Genomic DNA, 21,620 nt, shown 5'->3' with positions numbered 1-21,620 from the left:
ATAAGGCATCTATATTATTTTGTTTAAATCCACCTACATGGGAGGGGAAAGTGGGAATCAGAAACTGGAGGATCTTGGATCACACTCAAGGGACTGGAATCCCTCCTTTAGCGCTGACCCCGGGGAACCCTAAAAAGACTTAAGTTCCCTCTCCCCTCGCCCCTAACCCTTGATCCCTGTCCCAGACCTTTCTTTCTCCTACTCTGAAGTATCTCTGCATTAAGAGGACAAGGTTCTGTCACGGGCTCTGGAGAAAAGCTTCAGCCCACTTTTCGATTTAAGCCGCTTGGGTCTCCAGAAGCCCTCCGCTCCAGTCTGAAGTCCCACTAAGGGGATGACACCACCCACAGGCTCCCAGCACTGCGCATCTAGCTGCGCCTAGACGCCGAACTGGCGGCTCTGCCTGAAGAAAAAAAAAAAGGCTCTGTCCTCACGTGCAAATGCTACAACCCGGCCGCCCCCACCACCACCCCCAGAACAAATATAGAAATCACGAGGCGCACAAGCCCGCGTACTGAGGCCTAGGACGAACCCTAATATCCTACTCTTCTTCAAAAATGTATTCTCTCAGAAGCCCCCAGGCCCGGGCTGAGCAAAAACAGGACCATGACCTATGCCACGTTGCAGGGAGCAAGTGGGGATACAGGAGGTGGAGGGGAAAGAAGGTAATGGGATGGGACTGAACCCACTGCCTCCCAGCAGGACTATCTCTTAGCCACTTGGTCTGGAACCCCAGTGACTGGCTCGCCAATGGCTCCTCTCCTCCTCCCCAGACTCATCACTCCCGTGCCTAAAACCTTTGCACCTGGGCCTCTTCCTACCAGCTAAAACCCAGTCCCCCAGTCTGAGCTTGAAACTGGAGAATCAGGGCTCTCCTGTTTGGGGGTTTATAGCCCTTTTGAGGGTGGGTGGAAAGAGGAAGCAAAGCGGAGATAAGATAAAATGATTCTGGAAAATTTGGGGGTTTCCTTCCTAAGCTGTGAGTTCAAAATATTTCGACCTGAAAAAGAACTTGGAGGTCATCTAGTCCCCAGTTCTTAACATTTTTTTTTCTTTTGCATTGTCACTGACCTCTTTGGCAATCTGTTGAAGCCAATGGACTTCTCAGAAGAATGTTTTTAAATGCATAAAATAAAAATGCATGGGGATTATAAAGGAAACCAATTATGTTGAATAAAGTTATCCCAAAAATTTTTAAGAAGATCATGTATCCCAGGTTAAGAATCCCTGATCTAGTCCAGCTCGCTTTTTTTTTTAAACAGTTTAGGAAACAAAGGTGTAGTGAGATTAAGCGATTTACCCAAGGAAGAGAGGCAGAATTTGAATTCAAGTCCTCTAACTCCAAAGCCAAGACTCTTTCCTGTTACCGGGTCATCTTACTATGCTCTCATTTTACGGATGAGGAAACTGAGGCCTTTCGACCGGAAGTTTTTGACCAAAGTCCCACTGGCAGTGGGAGAACCAGAATTTTGATGCCAGGTCCTTCAACTGCATTCCGAATAGCTCGTGCCATACTTAAAAGAAAAAGAAAGAAAACTTCATGGTACACAGTATATGCCTGAGCCTTGACTCCAGAGCCTACCCCCGATCTCGCCCTAAGCAAAAGTAGGATGAATCCTAAGCAAAAGGAACGGAAAGTTGCATTCCACCCCTAACCCTCGCACACGCAGACTCCCTTGCCTCGTACAAACTCTGGGCTTCCTTGTACAGCAGCGGCTTCTCAGACACATCTGACAGTATCACTTTACAAGAAAGACACCGAACCCTTCCTGGAAGCGTTGAGAAAATGATTACTGCTTTGAAAAAGAAAGAAAAGCGTACTGCCTAGGGAAGAGCAAGGAGCTGCAAATTTACCTCACGCTGACTCAGTCCACACAGCAGATGGTGGCAGAGCCTGCAAGGGAAACGACCTACCCATTTTTTTAAAAGTACTTCCTAATATCAGCAAAGGCTCGTCTTTCGGTACAAGGCACTTCGTTCCTGTGAAAATCTATCCCTGTCTCCGAGAGGCTCATTTACGCACAATGAGCGGACTGTTTTTACTCGCTGTGGTGGCTTTTGCCACTTGAGGCGGAAGAGGCCACGAAACGCGCGCAAACCAGACCGCAAAGCGCGCGCGGGAACACACTCACCCCCATCACGCGGTGCACTACAGTTCGACTCCCTCAAAAAAGAAATAAAAGCAACAACCCCAAAGCAAAGCAAAACAACCTCAACCAACAACAAGCAATTACCGTCGAGTTTCGAAGACAATCCACCACTTTTACTTACAACTGCGAAGGTACCTCCTCTGTGTCTGACTCCAAAAGATTCACACGGGAATTGGGGACAAACGGGATTGAGTTACATTAAAAAAAAAAAAAGTGAATTCTTACGTGAGGAGCTCTACTTGTTAAATATGAGCTGTAATTTGTGCACTTCTTGTTTGGGATTTAAGGGGGTGAAGCAGTGGGGGACAAAGGAAAAAAAAATCAGAAATAGCAGTTTTGCTCTGTAAGACAAAACAAAACTCCACGGAGCGCCGTCTAGTGGTAGTTGAATTGTCCAGGGAAGGCAAACGAGCTGTACTTGGGAATCAATGTCTTCTTGTATTTGGTACTTTTTAGTCTTCTTTATATCTGTCAAACTTAAGGGGGAAAATTATAACCTTCAAGACACTGGAAAAACATGATATCAGAAACATGGGATTACCCAGTTAGACAAAAGTTTCGAGACTGGGTGGATTCTTAGCACTTTACTTCCAAAACGAGTGGCAATCAACCTGCACAATGAGAGGCGTTTTCCTAGATCTGACTATGGGCAAATCTCCGCAAGACCTCTAGCGGAGACCTAACTGTATTCCTCTTCCTCTGCCCTACCCGTACGGTTGGATATTGCCATTTATATATTAGTTACCCTGAGAGAACAGAAGGCTTGAGACTCAAGTGGGCACCGATTTAGTTTTCCACTTGACCGCTAAGCACTCTCAGACACTTCTCAACATAAACTGATTGGTTTTTAACGACCTTTCTACCCTGGGTACAGATCAAGAGCACTTTTTTAAAAGTAGGCTCAGTGCTTCAGGCATTTTCTGGGTCTTCCCTCCCCCCCCAAATTAGTACTTTTGCCTCAGACACCATGAGTTAGTGAAAGACAATGATTGGTATCTACTACCTAAAGCTTGTCTCAATACTACTTTAGCAGGCCTTTTTTTTAATTAACTTCATCCACTCTATATACACATGCATGTATACTCACATGCATGCATACATACGTACATACACACGCATACGCCAGCACATTCCCATCCCTTTTTCCCTTTTCCTCTCTGAATTTTAAAGTCAACCCCTGATTTTAAAACGTCTCCTTCTGCTTGCTTTGTCTCAGAATTTGTAAACGTCAGTTTGAAAAGATGGGGGTTGGGGGGAGAGACATACTCTTTTCTGAAAAGAAAAAAAAAAGTAAAGGAATATGATGAGAAATTTAGAATAAAATATTCGCAAATAAAAAGGATAGGAGAATTGAGTCGTTATTGGTCCTGGGGGAGGGGGAGACAGCTCAAATTATAGCTAGATGTCCCATGGCTGGTTGAGATTTTGCCTGATCATTTAAAATTAATCACCTATAGTAACCTATAGTAATTTTCTTCAAACGGTAAGCTGCTTTAAAACACCATGTTAAAGTTTTAGCAGATTTATTTTTACTTGTTATACACAGACGATACAAACGAGCAAAAACAAAACATTTCTCAGTGGAGCTTGTACTTGTATAAATTATTCAGTTCACAGACAAAACATAACAAATATAAAAATCACAACATTAGATTTACAGAAGAGTCAAAAATATACACACGTTTAGACCCTGAATTGCTATTAGGAAAATCCCCCCCCATGGACTGGAATCTAGATTGAATATTGTGTATTATTATGCATATTTCACGTAATAATTTAAAATACCAAAAAAATTGTATAAGTTTGCTACACAACATTCGAAATCCTACTAATCTACTTCCAGGGGGATTAATGTTCCTTGTCAAATGTAACAAGACTTACAAGAGGAAAAAAAAATCAGTCTTACTCGCACCAATGCTAGTGTTTTTCCAAGGAAGTCAGATTTCAGCTGTTTTCTAGGTTAGAGGGAAAAATCATTTTCAAAACTAAAATGCAGTAAAATATACAACTCACACGATTCATCTTCACTGGACTACACTATAGTTACCAACAATTCAATCATCTATATCATTTTAGAGTATTCATTACAAAGATTTACAGCATATAAAGAGGGAGAAAACTGAAGAGAAATTCGGAAACAGTTTGTCAGCATATTTGGCACCTGCACAGACCAGTAATGGATTTGGCACTTTGGGAAAAACAAATAAGGCAAAATAATATTGCTGATGTCGAGCTATTCGATTTAGGAAGTGGAAAAAAAACTTACAAATTCAGTTAACTTTGCTTTTTTGGAGGCATCATGCCATTTAATTAACTTTCCTATAAAACAGATTCGCATTCTTTATAGGAGTTAGGGTGAGTAGGCACTCCTTAGCTGTGTGCACTTAAGGGGCACAGAATAAATTATTCCATGCGAGGGATTGCAGAGAAGTGAGAAACCCATTACTCATTGCCATAGTTCTTGGTCTTTTTACATTACCAGAGCCTCTAGAATATAGTTAACCATCTCTCAAGGAAAATAAATAAATAAAGTTAAGCATGAACTGGTTTTGTGCCTTCACAATAAGAATAAAAACTAGCCATTCGTTACAATAAATTAACACTATGTACAGACATTTCACAGGCTTTGTTCCACTAAAATTATTAACATCCCTACCATCCATCCATCCATTCATGGATAAGGAAGGAGGCGCTGTATGGGCTCCAGGTTCTAGAGTCAGGCGTCCTACTTATTAATGAGGGTAAGGGTGGGGAAAGGCGTGGAAAGGATTGGAATTGCTGCATTCCTATAGCACTTGCTTGGCTTTTGCCTGGCAAAACCAAGGACTGTCCAGATCTCCCAAAGGTGAAGGATTTCATTACAAGTAAAAGGGCGGAAACAAGTAGTGGGCCAAAGAAGGGGAGAGAAGAGAAGGCAGGGTAGAGACTTCGATAAGAACAACTTCTTGGAAGGGAAGAAAGACAGGGACATTTAAAGGGGCAAAAGGTTTACAACTAATTTTGAAAATCAGTATGCTAACTGCAGAGGTTGCTGTGGGAAGAAAAAAAAAGGTTAAAAACACACTCGGAGACCTGTATTTATTCACTTAAGACGGCAATGGTAGGGCCCAAAGAAAATGCACGAGATGCGGAAGGTGGGGTTGTAGTGAGTGGAAGAGGAAAGGGAAGAAGAAAGTTGTGTCGGGGTCTGGCCTTGGGGGGAGATGAAAGGGAGTCTTGGGGCTGTAGCGGGGCCTAGGCGGTGCTGCTGGGTGGCAAGTCTAGCTGTGAGAGTAGAAGCCGTAGTAGCCTATGTCCTTGGCGCAGTTCTTCTCACAGTCCCTTTGGGTCAACACTTCGCTCTTGAGGGGAGAGGAGCTCTCGGACACGGGCGTGTCAGACGGCGAGATACGCCTCCTCTTGGCCTGCTCGTAAATCCCAGAATCAGTGGAGTCGATGGACTTAATGGACGAAGGGGTTTCGATCCAGCTGGAGTCGGATAAGTCTTTGGGCTTGGAGTCCTCGGAACCCGGGGGCAAAGGGGAGCGCTCAGTAGCCAGGCTCTCCGCCTCCTCGCCTAGGTAGGGGTTGCTGCTGGCCATGCGAGCGGCGGCCGCTGCACTGTTGGGCCAACACGAAAGCATGGAGCTGGACTTACTGCAGTACTGCGGAGGGCTGCGGGCCCCCCAGCCCGACGGGTCTGCGTAGTAGCCCAGGGGCCGGCCAGTGCAGCCTGCAGCCTGAAGCGGGAGAGCCTTGACGCCCGCTGCGGCATATGAGAGCAAGGTGGCCGCGTTGCCTGCGAAGTCAGTGGCCGTGTCGTAGGCCGAGGCGGCGAAGTCCAGCCGGTTGTTGGCTGGCGTGACGAACCAGCGCTGGGGTGACGGGGCCCCAGGGTCCTCGGCCTGCTGGGGCGACAGGAGCCCATTGGTGTGCGGCACGCTGCGGTCTGTGCCTGGGCCTGGGCCGGCCCCGGCCCCCGGGTGGAAGCGCGCCTTGGCGTAGTTGCTTACGAACTGGTCCTGAAGGAAGGAGCCGGCCATTGCATAACGGGCCCCCGGCACTATCTGCGAGCGGGGAGAGTCGTTGGGCGAAGGAGTCAGGCGGTCCATATCGCAGCCCGTGTAGATCCTATCAGGAGGGAGAGACAGAAAGAAACGGGAGGAATGGCACGCAGTGTCCATGGAAGAAGAGGAGGAAGAGGGCCCCAGGGTCAGGGAAAGAGAAGGAACTCTAACCTCCTCCCTCCCCCCGTCCCCCACACACATAAGTATACATCCCTTCTGTGGCCGTGCCCAATTTCAAGAAGCCATCCCCTATGGAGACGTGGAGGTGAGAAGGGCAAGGGAGGTCACAGATCCCTTCATCCCCATCCTAGGAAATCACTGACCCAAAAGGAAGGGAAAAGGTCTGTGTGCATGGGCAAAAGGAAGGCGCAGGAGTACAAAACTAATACTACCTTGTCCCCCTTCTCTCGGTCTCTTTGTCACGTCGTACGATCCTTCCAAAATATGCAATTCAAAGGCGGAGGAAGCTAATTGAAGGTCTTCACTCGCCCTTTGTTTGGTCAAAACATATTTATGCATATTCACACAGCCTGGCTGATGGGGATTAACAGGCCTTCTCTGTGTGGTCAAGAGGTTTCTACACTCTGGGGATACTTCCCAAGGTTTTTGAGAGATATTTTAAACAAAGGCTCTCCTTTCTCTCTACTTCTTCCTCTCTCTCTTTTTTTTTTATCACTCTCCTCCCACCCTTTCTGTCACTTTCAATAAGTTCCTTAGAAAGTCATTCATACCTTCTTAGAATTCAAAGGCATGCACACTCTCATCTCTTCTTTTTCTTGTATCAATAATATAAGAAATATAAGTGTGCGTGCCTCCTCTAGGGATTATTGAAGGAACAGGCTCCAGCCAACCTCCAGAGTATGAGATTACTGCTAGAATATCTTGGAGGCACTCTTCAGTCTTCTATTGCTTTCTCTTTACCCTCTGCACCCACCAAAACAAATAAAAAGTAATCATTACTTGCAGAGAGAATTATGAAACTATGAGAGGGAAATTATTGAAAGTTTCTACAAAGAAAAATATTTCCCTTGCCCATCATCCCCCACTCCTTCTTCTTCTTCCTGGCCTTCCATCTCACACAGTTAGGAGCCTTGAATCTGGCTGTCAAAAAATTGAGGCTGAAACCTTTTGCTATCCACTTGTCCCCAGGCAATCCCAAAAGGCTTTAACTGGTAGGCTTGGGTCATTGGCAGCTGCTGTGCCGGCCTACAGTGGCATGAATGACTTTTGTTAGAGAATAGGCCTAGGCCTTTAGGCTAATAGAACCTCATTAGAGATTATTTGAGAGAGAAAAAGGCTGTTAGATGAATAGGAATGTATCCACCTACAAATCAACAAAAATCCTCCCCTTTCAGTTAACTAATGCAGGAACCCTAAAATGCTCATCAATCCATCTTTAAAGCAGTTGGGGGTTGGGGTAGTTAAAAGAGAATACTTTCATATCTCAGTCCCATTTGAGGGAGAGGATCTTATTGGTCATAAAATAACTGCTGAATCCTCCAAAGAAAGCACCTAAATTGAAATCTGATTTTTCAGAGCTCTGCCTTCAACAAACAATAAGTAATTCAAGGGAATATTCAGAATGTGAGTACAAGGGAGGAGGAAGGAAGGAAAGCAATGTTTTGTTTTGTTTTTTGCTCAGGAAAAATTGTATAGTTGTGAAAAATACCTTTTCATAGTACACATCAACTGATTTTAAAATCAAAGTGGGGAAAAGAAAGATGAAGTTCCAAACAAGTTCCTTTTAAAACAGATTTCTACAACATTTAGCCCATTAGGAGTTGGGGAGAGGAAGGAGCATTAAGAGATAAAAGGGCTCCTCTGCTCTGGATACTCAATGCATTTAATTTCTGTCTTGAAATTTAGTTGTATTTCAAAAATTAGAAATAAGGGGGCTGGAAAGGAACACAAATAAGCAACTACGCCTATCTTCTATATTTACTAAAATACAGAAACAGTATTGCCAAAAGTTAGTTTAACCATTCACTGACAGTTTAGCTAGGTCTGAAGCCCTTGGGAATCCTGGGCCCATTTGCAACACTAAATGCATTCAAACAGATGTTAATAACATTTTAAAAAGCTAGGATTCTAAAGGTCTCTCCTCCAATATCCCTGGTCACCAACACATTCTGGATTTACCTATCTTCTATATTTTAGCTAAAACCCTTTGCAAACAATGTCCAATGATTCCCACTTTAGGAAGTGGGGGCATGAATAGGGGGGAGTATATTTACTTTGGAATAATATTTATGATAGAAGAATGATGCTTCTGCTGGGCTTTTTTAAAGGAAAAAATGAAGAAGCAATGTGTATCACTATCAATCACTCTCCTCTAGGCCCACAGTTTCCTAAACTGCTTCTCACAGTAGAAGCAGTTCAAGTACAGATTGGGTTTAGGGGTTTAAGGAATGGTGGCATCTGCCCGAAGCTGGAAATGAAGCTGCAGCTCTGTTTCTTTTTTTCCCTACAAATTTAATCTGATCCTACGCAGAGGGCGGCTACAACTTCGTGGCAGTATCCCAGGCACTGAGAGCAAGCCATCTAATTAAGACTTGTGTCTTTCCCTTATATGGTCAAGGAAAAAATAGGGGGAATCCCCACACTTCTTTGAAATCTAGATTTAGAATTCATTATCCACCACCATCCAAACCTTGAGCCACGAAGCCTGATCCCCTAGACTAAAGCTCTGATACAGAGTGAGCTCAGAAAGAACTGAAACTGAAATTTTGCCCCCAAAGAAGGAAAAATTAAACAAGACAAGAGGGACAAATATGAAAGGGGGAAAGAGAAGGGAAAAGAATAAACACAAGTTTCTAAGTCACATCCAGAAAGTAAAAATTTAGGGGAAAATTACTTCCTTTTGACGCCATTTAAATGTGCACCAAAGACCGCATCACATCTTCCCCCCAACTGAAACTGCTAAAGCAAGCAGTTCATCACATTAGCTGTTAGACTGCTACACATTTTTATTTAGTCCACAATAATGCACAGGAAATGCTATTACAGGAAACCTTAAAGTGGGTAAATAATATGTCACATATGCCAATAAAACTCTCACAACTGCCAAAGCAACGTGCAGTTTCGGGCAGAATCCCGGAAAGGCTTCAGATACAGACAATCTGAGCTAAGCATCTGCAGCCACACACACAACAGGACTGCACCCAGAGGCAAAGCTATCTTCCGCCAACCAAGCCAAAGTACCAATACCAACTGAACAACATCTCAATTCAGATAAAAGCTAAAGATAGAAATTCAAAACACCTGGACCATACCAAAATATAACCAATTTAAGAAAACCCCTGCAAATATGGATAGGACAAACAAAAAGGAGAGGAAAGAAAAAAGAACTACCACAACCTCGTCCTTATACACTTCAGCTCCTGAAAGCTTTTGATTTGACAATTCTAAGTTTTATAAACTGATAAGCGTTCCACTTACTAATGTGACCCGGAAAAGTGAAATAACAGAGAAGCAAATTTACTTACGTGTCATAGTTATCCCGAAAGCCCTTTGCGAAGGGGTTGTGATCTATTTTCAATTGCGTAATCTGAGAAGAAAAAGATCAATGTTTATTTGCCAAGCCAGAGAAATTGTACTTTTGAGAATGTATAATCAGTCAATTATTACAGGAATAATTTCATTAGATGCACGGCTTCCCTTATTTAAACACTTGGGATAGGGAGGGTAATGGGAAAGGGAAAGTTTGAATTAGTAGTAAATACACTTAAACGAAAGGCCCAAATTAAATGCATGCTTTTTAGTTCGTTCCTGCTCTACGTTTATAGAATTTTAAATATATATGCATATGTCACAAATGCATGTTTAAAGCAATATATTTTTCAGACAAAAGTATTTCCAGAGACATTGAAGTTATGACCAGATGTTGAATATTTGAAATCTTTTGGCGACATTTTAAAAGACTATGTGATGAGTTTGGAATAGCAGCTGCACATAAGAGAAAATTCCTCTTACACATTTAATTCAAGTTTCACTTAAATGAAAGTACCTACTAATAAAAAAAAGTTTTAGTATATTTAAAAAGCATCATCACCCCCATCCCAGACAACAGCAGCTATTGCCAGCTTTTAAAAACTTGCTTTTAAAAATGCCAGATTGACCAGTGGCGTTGATTCCCTTCAGAGTATCCCCCACCCCCACCCCCATAACATGTTTCAATATAGTTTTCACATGCCTCTGTGTATTGTATGTGTGTGTGAATGTTTCCTCAGTCTCCCAGGGTGCTGATTTTTGTTCGATTTAGACATCAGTCCTGCCCACCTAGGAAACCGTTTCATAGGCGTTTTGATTTTCTATGATAACGGTGGCGCTTGCCAAGAATGAAAATGCAGGGGGGAAATCTGCTTGTTTTGTAAAGGGAGAGAAATTGAGGGAACAGCTTTTTTTCTGTTCTCGTTTACAGACCAAATTCTAACTCCCCGAATTAAGGCTGCCAGAAATCCTGGATACCACGTAAGTACCAAAACCAGTCCCCGAAGTCAGAGGCAATAAACAATCGTATTCTCCTCCTGCCTGCAAATTTTTGGAGGGCGCACATCCGGCCTCTCCTGCTATAGCTAAATGCTGTGGCTGCGATTGCTGCTGCTGCTGCTGCTGCTGCCGCCGGAACTGGGGGTGATGCCTGCCTCAAGTAGAATGTACAAGCCCAGTTACATCTGTGTTTTGGTAGGCGGTGACCGCTATGAACTGTGTCTCCGGGAAGGTGAAAGTCTGGACCCTCCCTGGCTGGTTGGTATCCTCAGTACCATCTTCGTTCACTTCCACCACATGCAAGCGGGGCTGGTACTTGTGCAAAGACTGTAAAACCACCATCTGTCGAGCGGAGAGAAAAGGGGAGAGACCCAGCGGCAAGTTAAAACACTGTGCCTGTTATGTGAGTGTGTGCGTGTGCGAGCGTGTACGCCGTATGAAGCATATTATGTATTTTTCAGCACTTGCCTCTCCTCGCTAGTCTGGTAACTAGGGATAAGACCTCACCATCTCACAGCTGTCAGAAGAGTTCCAACTAGATCATCCTCAGGAAAATGTGACCCGAACCATCCACCCCTCAGACCATCTCCTTTTCCCCCCTGAAGTAGGGTCAAATCTCAAACCCAACCTGCAAAAATCCGGTTCTCCTTTCAGAAACAAATCAATTGGATATTTGTATTTAGGAAGCTGGGAGGATGCAGGGTAAGAAGGGAGGATTTATCCATGTTTCTTTGTTCATGTCATTTTGGTGGATTGAAATGAAATTTTAAAAGACAGAAAAACACCAAATCCTTGTATTTCCAAAAAAGGGGGGAAAGCGTCCTGATTGTAGGCAAAGGTGAGGAGGAGGGTGGGGAAGGGATAATTTAGTGTATGAATTAGGCAGTACTATTCGTTTTTCTTTCTGGTTGATTTTAAGAGCTAGGGGAGCATAGGGATTGGAATGTGCGAGGGCTGTGTGTGTGTGTGTGTGTGTGTGTGTGTGTGTGTGTGTGTGTGTGTGTGTGTGTGTGTGTTTCACTGACCTGGCCATTGTTGTTTGAAGCTCCTTTGTTGTTTGTAAGTTTTAATTTCCCAAAAGAGATTTCTTGGCGCATCCAATGAGCCCCTGTATTGGGGGAATCGGGATGCATATAGACCCGGTTTCCTAGAGAAACAAACACACATTGCTTACACATGCACACCCCCACTCCCTGACACCGCATTCAAGAACACACATGCATACACAAGCGCACACACACACACCTTGAGTCAGTAAATCATATTAGATGGGAGTTTTCAGGAGGCACTCTTTTTATTAGCTGTAAATGATTAAAATAGCTTCTGCATAAACTACTCCCCCTCTTTCCTTTCTCTTTACCCTCTTTCCTCGTCTCCTTTTCTTTAAAATAAATTGGCCAATCGTTTTTAAAGTCGCTCGAGCCAGTCCACAAAGGCTTTAATTAATCATTCTCACCTAAATATGTGTCAGAAAAAAGTGTTAATTGGAAGAACTTGCCTTGTACATTGGTGTCCGCTTTGCCGCAAGGAACCCATTTCCCTCCTTGAAATCTCCAGTGATTGGGGTCCGCCAAAATTACATCCACAAAAATATTGTAATGAGCCGTGGGATCCAGACCAGAAATGTTAAAACTTAAAAAAGGAAACATGCGCCTATTTAAATTAAAAGGAGGGAGGGAAGAGGAAGAGGAAGAAGAAGATAACGGAAGAAAGAACCATTAATGTTAAAGATTTTATGCAAAACCAAAAAAAAAAAAAAAAACCAAACAATGCCCCAGAAGCAAAGGCAAAACTTGCTATGGTAGCATAGCTTTCCGGGTTAAAAAAAAGGGCCATGCGAAAGAGGAAAAAAAAAATTCGTAAGGGACCTGGGGAATGAGTGTAGGGGGAGTCAGGTGTCTTGGAGTGGCATGAGCGGCAGACCTTTCCTCTCTCCCCGGAGGAGAGAGGCAAGAAAGGACCCACACCGGCTCAGGAGAAGAATTCATCCTTCTCCAGGTGCCCGTGCCCAAACGGCCCTTTCTCATCTTCAACCCTGGCATGTCAGATCTTTGTTCTAAATCTCACCTTTGCCCTCGGGGTTGTCACCCCACACACACACTTAGATGCCTCCACTATCTTTTTTGAAAGCCAAGAAAATAGGGGTGCATACCCCTCCAATTCCGATACCCCCCACCCTCTCTGCCCCAGCAGCCACCATTATGAGGACTGTCCGCTTGCCCAGCAGGCAGCGGCTGTAAGAGCAGCATCAGCAGTAACAGTAGCAGCAGCAACGAATGTAGCTTTTACCTTCCCTGTTTGGTGATGATCATCTCTGTTTGATGTCGATGAAATTTCAGCCAGAGTGGTCTGTTGCACAAGTAGACCTGAGCTTTGCCGGGCACCAGTCCCGGTTGAGTAGAGGAGAACTGATAGAAAGGCGCTCCTTGGTAAGAGTGCCCATACTGTTGAGGGTAAGGATAACCCGCCGCTGGATAGCCCTGTGGCGAAGAATTGGACAAGAGGCTGTTGTAAGCTCCATTGGTGATCACGGGGTGGTGTGCCATGTAGCGACTGGGGCTGCCGATAGAGAAGGCAGGGTGCGCGGGTCCATGCTGGCTGGGGTAAGGGAACATGGTACTGGGAGCAGTGGCAGCGGACTGGGGCTGGCTGGACTGAGAGAGGAGATAGCGATCTGCAGCAGATCCATCGAAACTGTGACGAAGCTCAGAGACCCCGTCCAAGACAGGAGAGAGTTTACTTCTCTGGACGTCCCCTGGTGAGTCCTTGGAGTCAGGAAAATTGTCTGTATCTGACTGATTCGTCATCCCCCTGGTAATTTTTTTCAAAGGTGAACTTCTCTCCAGGTTGTCAGTGGTCGAGATAATGGGATGATCATGCAAGACAAGCTCAGATCCGCCTGAATGTGGGTAACTGCTGCTCACATTGAGAAATTTCTTGGAGAGCATGATAGAAGGAGAAAGACAGTGCTCCAGCTGCATAGCTCTAGAACCAGAGCAATCGCCCTCCCTTCCCTGGTTTTTAAAGTGCTATTTATCATAAACTAGAAATCCACAGACCCCCTCACTAGACGGAAAGCACTTCAACCAGCAAATGCTTCTCAAAGGTTTGATTTACTTTTTTTTTTCCCTGGGAGAAGAGATTGGCCAATTGACACTATGCAGCAATCAGAAAAGGCTCACTTTTGATCTTGCTGCCTGTGCAACCGATGAAACGGCTCCTGCCATTGGTTAACTGCTGACAGTAATTTAATTAGATAGACATTAATTAGGATAATCACCTGGCTCCTGGTCGCGATGATCATGGCAATTTGAAGGAGATGATTTTATTGTGGGCAAAATGGGGGGGGGGGGAAGTATGTGTTGGTTCTACGTGATCATTGTTGTGTCACCTTTAAGCTTTGTGACCACTGCGTTAGGAAAATTCAAAAGACTTGCCATTTACTAAACATTTTCCAACCCCCTCCCTTCTTTTGGGTGGAGGGACGGGGGAGGGGATTCGATGTTGGGAGACTTTTCAGTTTTGAATGAGCCAAATATTCAGTTGAATGTAACCATTTTCAAAGTGCAAAGTATACAAACCACGAGCCGGTGGCCTCAACTAACCCTGTAAAAGTTCCAGAATTTGTCTTTTCCAGCTAATAAAAAAGTACACAATACCTGAGTTAGCCCTTTGTGAATGGGTCATGTGTGTCTTTTGCCCTTCACTATTATTTACCCCCCCTCCCCCCCGCCACTTTCTTTTCAAGAATTAGCCGCTGCTCGGAGTGGTCGTGGTGGGGAGAGTGAGTGTGATGTGGGAGGGGACGGACGGAGTGGGCAACCACAGTAAGCAACCCACCCACTTTGGGAAGGGTTCGTTTCTTGGTTGACTACAGATACAGTGACAATATATGATCTCATTTTTAGGCTTTGAAATAATAATAAGCTGTTGAGCTGAAATGCCTTAATGTATCTGCAGTGATGTTTACGGGTTCTTTAGTAAATAAATATTTTATCCTCGTGCTTGAATGCAGATTATCTGAGGAGCATCTAACTGAAGTGGTGTTCAGGCTTCTGCATTTCTTGCCATTGGAGGTCCCCTGGCGTGGCCACTAGATAAGAAGCAACGCTGGGAAAAGGGGATGGTTCCCTTTGTAAGTACAATGGTCAGAAGCAGTGGACACAAAATGGAAGTAGTGTCAAAACTATGATCACTACTAAGCGGGGGGGGGGGGGGTGAGGGGAGAGGGAGATTAGATCTAGAGAGAAAATTAACCCACATTTAATTTTTTAAAAGGAGGGGGAAGAAACCCCTAATTTAAAGGGGTTTTCGAATAGTAATTAGAACAAGGCCTGAAGCGACCTCGGTGTGTAGGGGGAATAAGATTATTCCCAAATCACTGTCATAGTTAGATTAAAAGACAGAAGCCCAGCGCTCTCTGGCTCGGGGGAACGGGCATAGCGGGAGAGAATTTGATCAAACCTGCTTCTCCACTGTAGAATGCACCCTCAACCCCGCCCTCCTGCCGTTTTCTTCGCCAGGCTGTGTGCGGTGGGTGAAAAGGGAGAGGAGGTGCCGCAACTTGAACATCGAGGCTCAGCCCAGACAGGTCTGTGAACTCCCCCTCGAGTGGACGCTCAGTTCTGTCCACCAGCAGGTGCGCCAGTGCCCTGGAAGCCAGCGCAAAGTGCGCTCGAACTGACGTGCGCGCACCTCCCACCCTTTTTTCTCCTCTCTTCACTCCGCCTCATTGTTCTGCTGCCCGCAGCGACTGCAGCGCGGTGGCTGAGATAGAGCGGGCTTCCCTCCTGCCCTCAGCCTGAGAGGAGGAGTCACCCACCTGGGCAGAGGGAGGGAAGCTAGGCCGGGGATGGGTAACGAAACAGCGCCTGGAAGGGCTCCTGGCGGTGGGTTGGGAGGGGGTACTCGCTTCTTGCCTGCCAGTGTTTCGGGGAGGGAGACGATAGCTCAGCCAAGCTGCCTCCCCAGAACTCCTGTTCTGCAGGCAGGGCGAGCTCAGCTTTGCAGGAGCAACACTTCCTTGGTAGCCAGGATCAGCCATAACTGGGAGACCACAGTTGTAGCATTGGAGTGATAGTGATATAAGGGGAGGGGTCAACCAGGGTCCTTAACTTTATGAGCTCTGGGCACAATGGTTACAATCTAGTCTTCCCAAGGTGGTCAACCCACAACACTTTGTGCCACGTGTTAAGTATGTAATGGGGAGGGCCACAGGCTGCAAAGGCTACCAACTGGGGTAAAGGGATGAGGAGTGGGGAGAGGCGAACACACTCGAGGTCTGCCCATGCATTCCAAGGCTACCCAGTCCCAGGGAGAGAGAATTTTCTAGAAGGGGAAAAAAGCGGCAAAGTTTCCCCTCCAATAAGTAAAAGTGAAACATCTGATTGGGCTTGTTTCATGCCAGTGCCCTAGTCTTTCTGAGATCTTTGGGATTTAACTGTAGCAAGAGAAAAGGATGTTGAGTGTCCCCTAGTTTATTTTCCATAGGCCTCTCAAACGCACGACTCCCTTGGATGCCTCTTTTGGAAAAGAAAAAATATATTCGTGGGAGGTGGGGAAGGGAGGGAGAACTAGTCAGAGTCTAGAGAAGTAAGAGAACTAAAACTGAAAGTCTACAGGTAGAAAGAATATTGGATTTGGAAGTCAGATGGCCCCAGGTTAATATCTCAGCTCTCCTTTACCTGGGACAAATCTAGGCCTCTTTATCTGTAGAGGACTAGACTAGTCTAGGTACCTGAGGTTTCCTCTGATTCTAAGTACAGAAATAATCTTCCTTTGTACTCCCCTTCGAACATTCTCTAGAGGTTGGTGCTGGGATTTGATTTTGAAGGCTGAAGGAAAAATCTGGGTGAGGTGTGAGGCTGGGGAAGGGGCACTCGGCACTGCTGAATCTGTCTTAATTAAATGTATATAGAGAAATTTGTTTCTCTGCTTTATAGTTACCAGCACCAAACTTGGTTCTCTGAATATGGTTTACCCAAGAACTATATACAGTAAGAAAAATCAAGACACTGGAGGTAGCGTTTTCCTTTGGGAAAGAAAGCTGTATACACACTGTAGTTTGTTTTTTTAGATGTATCTTCTTTGCATTACTGGAACAGCTATTTGTCAGAAGGCCTCTCTAATTTAGCAGCAGCTTCAGGAGGGAAAGTGCTTTGAACTAGAGTTTGAGTAATCTGAATTCAAAACCGTCTACTAGGAAAACCGGAGTTTTGATTTTACTATGATTTTAGCAAGGTCTATGTTAGGGAACAGTTTGCCTGGGAAGTGAGGGTTGGAGGTGAGGGTCAGCAGAAGTGCTGAGTGGTTAAAAGAAATAGGGAAATATAAAAAGCAAGAAGGACTGGGAAAGGCTTTTCAAACTTCTTGGACCCCCTAAGGATTAAATTAAGAGTTAATAATTTTTAAAAAGGAATTCAGTTTAAAGCCCCATGTGAATTCGTTAAGAAAAAAACAAAACAAAACAAATTCACTGGATCATTTTATAAGCTACCATACCATTATCTGGGGGAAAAAAAGATGTTTTAGAATACACATACTGGACTGGAATATTTTTTACATTCAGGCTTATTCTAGCTACATAAGGCAAAAAAGCCATTTTTTCCTGATACGGTGAATCTGAGTGCTATATACCTGCTCCCTGTTACATTCCCATAGCAGCTGACATTTAAAGTAACACTTTTATGGTTTACAAAGTGCTTTACATAATAATGTCATCTCACTGGATCCTGTGAAATAGGCCCTACAAGTATTATCCTGATTTTACAGATGAAGACATGAGGTTCAAAGGTTAAGGCACCTGCCCAAATTATACAAGGTAGGATGGGAATCAAGGTGTCTCCTAATTCCAGTCAGTGCTACATTAGGTTCCCATCTCAATTCGGGCACTCAGTATGAACATATTCACCCCTTTAGGACCCAAATCATGTTGATACTCTATCCATTTCCCCATGCTTTCTAACAGGAGGTAGGTTATGTGATGCCACTCCATATACAAAAAATCGTTTATCTTTATTATTTTTGGGAAAGCAGAGTAAGCCAAGGCAAAAGCAAAAGTATTCGGGGACTACAAAAAATGTCATTTAGGTATATTTGAAATTGAGTTGGTTTTCACTTAAACTTAGATTGATACCTGGCTACCTAAAGGCTCACAGAAAAGCTTAAATTCCTAATTTTATCCTAAAGCTTCATTCATGTAACTTCTCTATTTAAACTTCAAAAATAACTAAAACTTTCCTGAAACACTAGAAAACATGCTCATCCAAGAAACTGTCTTGTCAGACTTACTAGGATTATAGGAGCTTGGTAGCTTTACCAATAACTTTTTGGGAAGGGATAGTTCAATATTTGCCTAGACATTACATAATGAGCTATTTAAGAACCACTTTTGCCAAGCTCTATTTGAGCTTCTCTTTACATAATGCTTTATGATTTAAAAAAGCATTTCTCACAACCCTATGGCAAGGTAGGTTTTTTTTTTTGTTTTGTCCAGACTGGAAATTTTTTCCATGTAAGGAACTCCCAGTTTGGAAACTCGGTCTCCACCAATCAGTTTAGTCAAGTTGACTAATGAATAGAGAGATAACTGGGATATTTAGAGTTTAAATGACTTGCCTGATGTCACAGCTAGTATGTACAAGAGGTAGGATTTGAATACAGGTCTTCCTGGCTCCAAAGCCAGTCTTGTATACACTCAAGACTGCTTTCCCGTAGATAGTGCAAGTATTATTATTCCATTAGACAGATGAAAAAACTGTGGCTCTAAATGGTTAAGCAACTTACCAAAAGACCTTTGGTATTCAGTGCAGTGCTAAGCACACAATGAGGAACAAAATGCTTAATGATAATGATGACCATCTCAAGTTGGAAGCTGATTTTAGAGGGAGGGCCATATTTCGGTAACATTCTACTACCGTTTAATGCTTGGAAGGCACTACGATTTCATCTGCGAGTGCCTAACCTGAGAATCTTAAAGAATTCATAGGGGTCAATTTTGTAGGAGCCTTTCTGGGTTCAAAAGTGTCATTCTAAGTCAGTTGTGCTTAAAAAACAACAACCTGAAAACCCATTTCTCTTCCCCTTCATAACATTTATTTCATCTAAGTCTTGAAAGCATAATATATGCTAGGTTAATAAAATCTTCAACATGGAATTTCACCTGTTCTTGAATGCCTTGAACAAAATGTTAATGTACATTCTTTTTCTGGGTTACATGTGAGAGCTGCAAACTAATGGCAACCATTTTTCATTTGTGAAGTTTTGTTATCACACTGATGTTTTATGTGTTATAAGAGCTTCAAAATGCAAAGGAAAACACATCTCATCTGTATGAGCTTCCTAGAGTGTTGTCAAATGTAATACTGTCAATTCCACTCAGTGCCAAAAAAGACCTCAGGAGATTAGATAGATTGTAAATGTATTTTTATTATGTAGCAACAATCAAAATATATATGTACTACTGATTTCTTCAAATATTAAATGGTAACTTAATAAAATTTGTCCACTTTGATGTATTCTTATACTACTTCGGAATCTGCAAAGATCCTGACCTAAAGAAACAGAAGTAATTGCACAACAGAGACCCAAAGGTGTTACAGTGCTGCTCTTGGACTGGAAATGATGCCAGATGTCTTCCATTTAACCAAATACACCTTCGGCAGTTGACTGATTGTGAGCGTTAGAAACAATAGACGAATATACACTGAAAGTATCACTAATGATTTTCTGCTGTTTTTTATTTGAATACAACGGTATCCAACATAGCTGCTAAACACTGGACAATATTTGAGGTCATAAGTACATCCACATGTTCTTCCAAATGACGCTTTGGGTCCTAAAAGCAAAACGAAAGAAAAAAAATGATATTAGCATGAGAGAAAAGTAGAATTGTTTTGGTTTACATTTCAGTAATGGGTAATAATGCAAATGCAAAGATTGAAATAAACTGTGCTACGCATATAATTTTATAAAACTTACAACTTCAACTCATACTATTTATTGGGTTTAATTCAATTTCCAAGATAGCATATTAGTTTATATCATCACTGTTATTACATTCTACCACAATTTGGTTTTGAAATGTACAATAATAAATTCTATATACTCTTTGTTCATTTGGGAAAAAAGGACTTCTCCTCTGTTATACACATATAACTGAGTGAATCTTTTAACAACAACATACGAAAGAGATATGTGCCTAAAGAAAGGGAGGATCAATGAAATCCAGCATCATTTTAATAAAACTTGTTCAATATGCCTTTTTGACTAATTTGGAAAAGAGATCTTTGCACTGAAATTTACTCAAGTTGAGAGAGTCTAAATACCAATTTTAAGCAATTTCATAAATAAGAAGTATTGATAAGGCTACTTGGCTAAATTTTGTTGCTAGAAAAAATTTATTACCCTAAGACGGGAGAATTTTTCTTTTTTACATTTTTATAAAGGCTAAGGGAATTTAGGCAAAAACCATCAATGTTTTTGCCCAAATATGCAGTTTGCAATTGAATAAAAAGCTCTGAAAAAGATGGTGTATAATGGACACAGTAAACAAATCTTTAATTAAAACAATGCTTAATAGGTGTTGCAGTAATACCCAAGACTCTCAACTTTATACAGTTGCTCATCGGTGGAATAATTACTTGGCTATCCTTCATAAGCTGTTTGTTCAAGACCCTGAGGTTATTCATACACTGAATTCTCACAAAAAGCAACCAGCAATTTCAAATGGATAAACCACAAATAATGTATTTTGTTCAATAACTCTGGAGAGAATTAAAACATACAAGCTGAAGCAGAAAGACAGACTTGCGAAAGAAACAGAATAGAAGTTTTTTTTGTTGTTTGTTTTTTTTTTTTTTTTCCTCATGGAGAAGAGGCCAAAATTGAAATACTAAGATCTTTTGGATGATCCTTATGAGCATAAAAAGTGCCAATTTTTCTCATTTCACTTATTTTAATTAGCTACTTCCTTTTCCCACTAAATGGAAAAGAAAACCCAACATTAATGGATCAAGTACAAAGAAGTTACAATGTATTTTTCAGTGAAAACAATGGAAAGTGAAAAATGCCCTCAAATACTACAAGTATTTTATATCCTGTAGCAAAAATAATTTTTGAGTACTTGGAAAATTATCTACAAGCTGCAGATAAGAATTCCTAATCCCACAAAAATTAGTAACTATATTTCAGGTATACCCAAAACTCAAAAAACAAAATTACATACCATGTATGTAGCAAAAGATAACACTATATATGACCAAAATATATAGAAAATAGGAGGTATAAGAAAGGCTTATTTGATTATTTTTCCCACTACTTTTTTAAGGATAAAAGAATATTTAGGGCATAATGGGATCTTCATTTGTTACATTTAAAGATGAACTTTGCCCTTAGTGTTTTACTGGGATAACTGGCTCTAAACTGGTAACATCCTTTCCTCAGTCATCTACACTACATTCTTGTGGCAGCTGGGTGTTTCTTAGAGATTTCCCATCCAAGAATGGTCCTGGCCCAAACCTACATAGCTTGTGAGATGTGATGGGATCACAGCATATGGTAGGATGGCTGAAAGCAAAGACAGCTTAGTGTCTTGCATCTGAAATAGCGGGATTCTGCCAACATCAGCAATATGATAACCATGTTCCATGGAATGGAAAAAAAAGTAATCAATGTTCTTTAAAAAACAGTCTCATTAATCTGGAAAGTCTCCTAATAGGTAAGATTTTTATTTTTCCCTTGCTCTAGTGATGGGGAATAAAATTTCTATTTCCCTTAAGTAAAACCCAAGATTATCTACTTCTGAACACAATTACATATTCTTAAGTATATCAATCCTTATTCCCCACCCCCATCCCCGTTTTGGGGTAAGAGAGTGTAAATAACCATTTAAATATGTATGTATGTGATTTTATTTCAGTTACCGCACAAATATCTA

General features: G+C 42.5%; 2 protein-coding genes across 2 annotated transcripts in view; both read right to left on the bottom strand.

Annotated features, from left to right (window-relative positions):
- Positions 1 to 3,635: 3,635 nt before the first annotated feature.
- On the bottom strand, positions 3,636 to 13,717 carry TBR1 (T-box brain transcription factor 1). Its single transcript, XM_036742561.1, has 6 exons — positions 12,974 to 13,717; positions 12,183 to 12,337; positions 11,710 to 11,831; positions 10,868 to 11,026; positions 9,682 to 9,743; positions 3,636 to 6,260 (listed from the first exon to the last, which is right to left on the bottom strand). Exons 1-6 carry the CDS (start codon positions 13,663 to 13,665, stop codon positions 5,411 to 5,413), a joined length of 2,040 nt encoding a protein of 679 aa, XP_036598456.1. The 5' UTR covers positions 13,666 to 13,717; the 3' UTR covers positions 3,636 to 5,410.
- A 5,374-nt stretch (positions 13,718 to 19,091) lies between these two features.
- PSMD14 (proteasome 26S subunit, non-ATPase 14) overlaps positions 19,092 to 21,620 on the bottom strand; it is a 109,757-nt gene continuing 107,228 nt past the window's right edge. Inside the window, 1 exon segment of the mRNA XM_036746781.1 lies at positions 19,092 to 19,520. Within this exon segment, the coding sequence (XP_036602676.1) occupies positions 19,422 to 19,520 (99 nt within the window). The 3' untranslated portion in view covers positions 19,092 to 19,421.

The sequence above is a fragment of the Trichosurus vulpecula genome, chromosome 2 (assembly GCF_011100635.1).
Source record: "Trichosurus vulpecula isolate mTriVul1 chromosome 2, mTriVul1.pri, whole genome shotgun sequence".
Taxonomy (NCBI): domain Eukaryota; kingdom Metazoa; phylum Chordata; class Mammalia; order Diprotodontia; family Phalangeridae; genus Trichosurus; species Trichosurus vulpecula.
The sequence above is the reverse complement of the archived record's forward strand: the minus strand, read 5'-3'. Positions and strand labels throughout refer to the sequence as shown.

Coding starts and splice junctions, on each gene's coding strand:
- TBR1 (XM_036742561.1), bottom strand. CDS start 13,665: ATGCAGCTGGAGCACTGTCTTTCTCCTTCTATCATGCTCTCCAAGAAA. Junction 9,744..10,867: donor CCGCCTACCAAAACACAGAT/GTAACTGGGCTT, acceptor TTTTCTTCTCAG/ATTACGCAATTGAAAATAGA. Junction 6,261..9,681: donor TTTCGGGATAACTATGACAC/GTAAGTAAATTT, acceptor CCCTCCTGATAG/GATCTACACGGGCTGCGATA.